Source organism: Papilio polytes, unplaced genomic scaffold (genome assembly GCF_000836215.1).
Source record: "Papilio polytes unplaced genomic scaffold, Ppol_1.0 DF824180.1, whole genome shotgun sequence".
NCBI lineage: Eukaryota > Metazoa > Arthropoda > Insecta > Lepidoptera > Papilionidae > Papilio > Papilio polytes.
The window spans coordinates 379,383-386,122 of record NW_013525024.1 but is presented as its reverse complement, the minus strand read 5'-3'; the positions used below and the strand labels follow the sequence as shown (position 1 = coordinate 386,122).

The 6,740-nt window shown below is 36.6% G+C and overlaps 2 protein-coding genes across 2 annotated transcripts in view; both read left to right on the top strand.

The window, feature by feature from the left end:
- LOC106110972 (transcription initiation factor TFIID subunit 6) overlaps positions 1-5,157 on the top strand; it is a 15,291-nt gene extending 10,134 nt beyond the window's left edge. Inside the window, exon 9 of the mRNA XM_013292940.1 lies at positions 5,138-5,157. Coding sequence (XP_013148394.1) covers positions 5,138-5,157 — 20 coding nt within the window. The remainder of the gene's footprint in view (positions 1-5,137) is intronic.
- A 503-nt stretch (positions 5,158-5,660) lies between these two features.
- The window catches only part of LOC106110971, a 1,681-nt gene continuing 601 nt past the window's right edge, over positions 5,661-6,740 (top strand). The window contains exons 1-2 of the mRNA XM_013292939.1: positions 5,661-5,728; positions 5,902-6,738. Of these exons, the coding sequence (XP_013148393.1) occupies positions 5,969-6,738 (770 nt within the window). The 5' untranslated portion in view covers positions 5,661-5,728; positions 5,902-5,968. The remainder of the gene's footprint in view (positions 5,729-5,901; positions 6,739-6,740) is intronic.

The following is a 6,740-nucleotide window of genomic DNA, read 5'->3' as shown; positions in this document are numbered from 1 at the left end:
TCTATTCTCATAAAACGACATTGAGAAAATATTCTCCTATAACTAGTTTTTCAATACTTTTTAGAGTAAGTACCACTTATGGTAAAATAATACATTTAAGTATTATGTTAAATAAAGGTTAAGTTGTTATGTTAAATTAAAGTGATTAAAACGTTCCTGGCAAGGTCGCCACATGTTAAAGATTGGAGGCGGGGTGAATGGAAAACGATCGATTGCGAAGTGAAAAAAATATATTTGTTTTTACATATTTATGAATTGTCATATATTAAAAAAAGAACAAGTCAAACATAAAAATATAAAAAGCGTTCGATGTCTTATAAGTTGTAAACGAGGTTGTAAGTTACAACCTCATTTCTTAACACCTACCTTTCGTCTGCAACATCGTCATCGATTTATGACTGCGCATTATTTTCACTTAAAATACAGAACAGACTATATCCATACATGCTACAAAACAAAAATTAGTATGCACAAGAAATGGAACGTCAATTTCTTTGTTCCAGTTTCCGTTATAGTTTCCCGAGGGGCATTTATGTTTTATTGTGACGTTGCATCTTGGTCTATGTACTTCTGCTTTGTTTGTTATTCTTGAAATAAAGTCAAGATTTTAAGTTATATTTAAGAAGTTTTGAAATAGAAACTTAAAACATTTATACCTAATGTTATTTAAATTTGTTAAGTAAGATATTGATAGATTCACAGATACACAATATTCCAGTAACCTAAAGTTGACGCCCTGTTGATTTAATTTGAATGAAAAGGGCTTCAAAGGGTTACCCTCTTAAAGTATTAGCGATCATTTAAAGAACGTAAGCTAAGATTGTGTGGAACACGGTTATCAGAGCACATCGATCGATTACTATAAATAGTTCGTTTCATTCGACTGACTTATCGACCTAGGGAAAGCATTGTAATTAATCTTGGTGCTAATGTATGTTACTGAGGATTCATTCTTTGGCGTTATACGTTTCTGTTTGTACACGGAGTGGGTGTCGCGGGCAACAAGTGCAACAAGGCGCGTTCGCTCGATTCATTTGATCTGACACAAATTTATCCGCGCCTGGGAGCCCTTTATTTACGCCGCCGACAGCGACGTTCACTTTGTCCTGACAAATTCATAAATTACCGACATCCTCACGCGAGCTCGCATTTAGTCACCGATTTCTTGTCCGCCCGTATCGACGGATGTTTTTTTCTAATTGTATTTAGTCTTCAATGATTGACTTTTTTACATATTGTTTTAATCCTATATTTACATTTGTAACACAACACACTGTTACTCTTACATAATAATTTTTGAATCTGTTCGTATTTAAATCGTTACTGAATACATTTTGAAGATATTGTAGATGACGATTAGGAACGTAAGACTCCCGAGAAAGTATTTTTTTTTCATTTTTCAGTTTAAATAGAATAACCCAAGTTAAAGGACGCGCATTTCTAAGGGTCAAAGACGTTATGACTGTGAGGAGCAACATTTGTAAAGGAATGCTGCATGCAAATATAACGCACCTCCTATGTCCTGCGCTCTTTGATCCTGAGGCTAAGAAAGAATTTTAAACGTGACCACGGCTGTAGGCCGCCGCTGGCGCGAGAGCGTCTAATGTATTGAGTCGCACTGTCGTCATTCTTTTGAAGCCCAAACGGACTTACATACATTGCTTTCCTCTACTTTTTATTGCTAGCATAGGTAAATACCTATTTGTCTATAATTAAAATGTCAAACACTGTTATACAGGATAAACTTAATTTAATAGATAAAACATACAAAAAGATACGCTAATTTGCGGAAAAGTTTACCTCAACGTAACCGCAACAGTATAAACAATATAGCCACAATACGGTACAATTACAGTCCCTTCCGTAGATTTATTTTATTAAATGTTCTTGCAAAGCAAAATGCTAATGTAAGGCGGCGTTTAAAAAGATAGGGCACGTCGTCAGTAGAGCTTTCACCCCTGAGGGTAATGCGCGGTTACCTGCTGAGTGCCGACACCACTTGCTAGGCTTCCACCACAATAATGTCGACCGCGACCGCGCGCATGTTGACGCAATATAATATTCATATTCGTTTATTAAAGCTCGCCGAATTTTTATGGCTCCGCACTATTGATGTTAAGTCAAAGGAAATGTATATAAGTATGCAAAATCAGAATATGATTTTGCACATTTATATACATTCCCGAGTTGTTTTAACACTAAAGAAGCTTCGCAAAATTTGTAAATGTTTATAAGCAACCAATATTTATAACAATCGTTTATAAAAAAAGAAGAGCGGAACTACAAAATCTGAAACACAGACGTTTCTAATCCTCCTTCGAATATAAATAAGAATACGCGATGCATACAGCTGTTAGAATCTTGCAATATATTAGGGCGGCGTAAATCAAAGTGGCTTAACATACTTCTAATAAAACTTTTGCTCTATCTTTTCGTAATTCGATAAAGAATATCCTATCATTGTAAGATGAGACAAAACTGTTGAGTAGATCTTTCAAAAACCAACAAATTATAATAAAATATTAACAAGCATTCAAAATTAAAAAGTCAATTCATCTTCTAACCCCCATGTTACTGTGCAGCTTTTCTTAACACTAACTAAGGCAATTAGATATATTATCCGAAGAAAACTCAATTTGTTACAATCAGAAGCAGGGGTGGGAGCGGCGGTCGACTGCGACTGCGACTCTCTCTGCGCCATTGAGCAGCGAACAATGATACAGTAATAATGAACCATTCGACACAGCCACTTACACGAGCTTACTTAATGACCAATATTAATCACGATCTACGCCACTGTTTACTTTAATGAGAAACGCTTTGTGAAGGCAGGGTGCCTTATGTAATTAAGCCAATTATTAATACGAAATAAGTCATATTTGTGCTTTAAAAAAAACTTTTGAATTTAGCACCTAAGGTAGTTCTTATTAAGGTGAATTCCTTAATAGCACCATAACTTTTTGATATCCAATTGCGTTACGTTCTCTTATCAAAGTGTAATGTAATTAAGGCACGGTGCACAATTAATTTTACAGGTAAACTTATCGCAGTATGTGACCGTACTAATAAATTTTATTGCCACCTAAGCATAATTATCCATGAATATTCGAATCACGCACCGGGAAAAGCCATTTCGTTTTGAATATAGGTAAAGGCATGCCGAGTGGGAAGTCGGAATAATTGAAACAAATGTAAGGATTACTCAACAAATTGTTCAATACAAGGGCGATTTATCTAAGTCGCCGAGACGGTTGTTCATTTTATTGTTACAAATTAGATTTTACAATGAAATTTCATGTCCCAAGTCATAATTAGATGAAAGGAATACTGACATTGAATCATGTTAAACGCATTATCATCTTAACATAACATCATGATCGTTCCAAGTTCAAGTTTATGATGTGAATTAATGGTTTCTAAGTACGACGTTGCTAATTTTCCTTAAGACAATTCGTAAAAGTATTCTTTTAGAAGTCCCCGTGAGGCGAGCGGTGGCAGTGTAGCGGGGTCGGGGCAGGGGGTAGGCTGCACGCATGCTACGCCACCACCACCACTATCATACGCCGCTCAATCATCATTAAAGTTGAATCAGCGATCCATTGCAGCGACAGCTGTCTCTCAGACCATTGTTTTTGCAAATGCCTTTTTGTTGTCTTTATAATATTTAAATTTTGGATACCATCCATTTGTTCTGGTTCTGCAATTTACTAATAGACAAAAATATAAAAATAAACAAACTAAAAGAACATGGAATCAAGTGTTAAGTTTGTTTTAGCTAAAAGCTCTTCAGACTGTCATTTTTTTAGATTCAACTTCACTTTTCTGATACTTCCATAAATGCTTTTTTTTATTGCGAAAAAAAACATTTTCCCTTACAAGTGCAGTGAAAAGTTTTGATATTTCAATGAAATCTGCACGGCTCTACATTCATGTTCACTAAGCCGGAAAACTTCGTTTATAATGGCGCTAGCTAGTGTACTTTGGTTTTCCATAGTGTGCTGAGATTTCTCAATGTAGAGACGTTGAAAAATGTTTTATAAAAATGTTACTTTCCACGAATTTTCTTCTACCCATGCATAAGATGCTAATTAATTCAAGATTATTTCTTAGAACTAATTTTATTTGTAGACATTCGTAGAGCCGGTCGTAGGTCACTTTACTAGAAATTTCAGTAAGGCCAGATGTTTAGCCATAGAAATAAAGAATACATATGCGATCTGAATATGTCACGGTGAATTATTCAATAACAATAATAAAAATGGTAACCTATTTTTTTAATTATCTCCTTATTCATACTCAAAGCGGGTCGGCCGGAAAGCTCGGTGGTCCTTTATGAACCGCGACCAGTTATGACAATGCGAAACCGAACGCCCCTCAGCGCGCCGCTTTGTCTCCTAGATCGAGATAGGCGCGTAAAATTCGATACGGGAATTATTTTATTACATTGTACGTACACGTGCGCGGCGTGACGAATACGATAATGTCCCCGGCACATCGGCCCGGGGCTCGGCAGAGCCACGGAACAATTGCATTCCACATGAATTATCCATAATGGAGACACGGCTACGGAAGCTTTGTGCCCGCAGCACCGTGACTACGATCCGCTGCAGATTTGCTATACGCTAAAGGGTGACGGAGACTCGACAAACTGTAATGTAACAAACATTAATTTCAATTAAATTTATCCAGAGCTATATCAGGTCAACTTACTAGGTGTATGAGATTAGCTATTTGAATAAGTATACTCACTATAAGTATATTTCCATACGTTAAAAGATGACAACTTGTAGTACACCTAAGTAAAGTTAGTTATCTTATTACTTTGTGATTATTTTTAAGTTTATTCAGGTGAATACGGAGGTATCGGAAGTCGGTTAGCGATTAACTAGGTCGATATAAAACAATGAAAACTCTTTGTAGTGCGCTTATAAAGTCTTGGCGTAGAGCATGCAACAGAGGCGGTCGCGTCACTCGCTCGTGACGTGGTGACGTCGCGTGCGCGTTCTCCCCCTGCCCTGCCGTTCAGACAGGAATATCGGTTTTCCATGCGAAGCAACGTAATTATTAATACAAGTAACTGCATAATCTGCGACCCCAACGCCTTTGCAATTAAAAATAACCGCATTATATCCAACAGAACACAACTGTGAAGACTGAAAAGATTTATTTAAAAAACTTTACTAGTAGAAGAAAGCTAATGAAAAAAAAGACACCAAAAGCTCTTAAAACATTAAATTGATGAAAACTGTCTTAGTAAATAAAAAAGTATTTAAGTACAGTGTACAATTAAAACACCGATTTGTAGAGATATTACATCAACTGTTCTGCCGTTGCTAAAGTAGGCATAGTATAGGTATTTACAGGCTCAATAACGAGGACTACGTTTCGGATAACGAACTTTATCCGCTTACATTCGTTCGCCTTGTTATAACAAACAAAAATAGTATAGTAAACGTAATCCTGTAGAAAAAATTGTCCCATGTTTTCGCCTATTACTATACTATTAAAATAGTGTTATTCGTTTCATTTGAATGCATTGCTTTTAATGATAAATGTGATGTATCAGTTGCGTGTGTCTGTTATGTAAAATGTCAATGAAATTAAGTATTCAGTCTTGGGTAACCCAGTTATAGTAATGTCGGTTTGTAAAAAGCATCGAGTACAGGCACGGCATCCCCCGCTACAACGCAAGCGAGTAGTACCATTTAGCTGCCCGCCCTCGCCGCACGTAAGCATTCTTTTCCTTTCTATCCAAAATGCGATTTTTTTGTTCATTTGAAATTGATTAAAACATCCAGTTTTTTGCCTATATGTAATTAAATGTAATTGAAAATTATGTTTTTATTTCATGCACCATTTTTAGAAGTGAGTTAGAAATTTAATTTATTTTTACTTTTACAGTTAATTACGTTCATAATTATTGTAGTGATGGGGAACTACAATATTTGTTAATGTAAGAAGAATCAAGATGAGTTTATTCGTTGATTTAAGGCAAATCAAAACGTCAGTGACGAATCTATCAGAGATGGTTGACAAAATATCGTCTTCCGCTTTTAAAGAACAGACTAAAGACGAGTACGTAAAGAAGATTGACAGTCCATTTTACAGTGGATCCATTTATAAACCCACGACATTGGGCTTCGGTGTTAGGTTTTCACAGAGCCAGGAGGATGTATATCAAAACATGCCGTCTTCCCGACTTCGAAGTCATGTGTCGTTGCCAAACCTTGGTAAAGCGGACGAAGATATGGAAAAAGTTTCGAATGCGAGGAAAGACGATCACCCGAAAATAGTGGAAATAGACGACGAGAGCGCGAGCAACTGCAACAGCAGCAAAAATATGCTGCAAATATCCAGCGAGAATATTAACGATTGGATCCTGGCGTCGGTTAAAAAACGTCCACATTTCGACGACAGCGGCGAAACCCATCCCATGGACTTCTTGGAGAACGTCAAATATTACATAGCAGAAATAAACATCGCCGCAGAAAAACAACTGTCTTTCATAATATCTTGTCTCGACGGCGTACCATTATTATGGGCTCGTTGTTTTCGAAACGAATTTAAGAAAGTCGAAGATTTTTATGAAGCTTTCGAGCAAGAGTATTGGGGCCCCGAGAGACAGAAACTGATACTTTACGACATGAAACTCGGTAAATACAACGAGGGAAAGTCGCGAATGGCCATGTCTGAATACTTCTTGCATAAAGTTACAAATTATAAGCATTTGACTCCCCCGC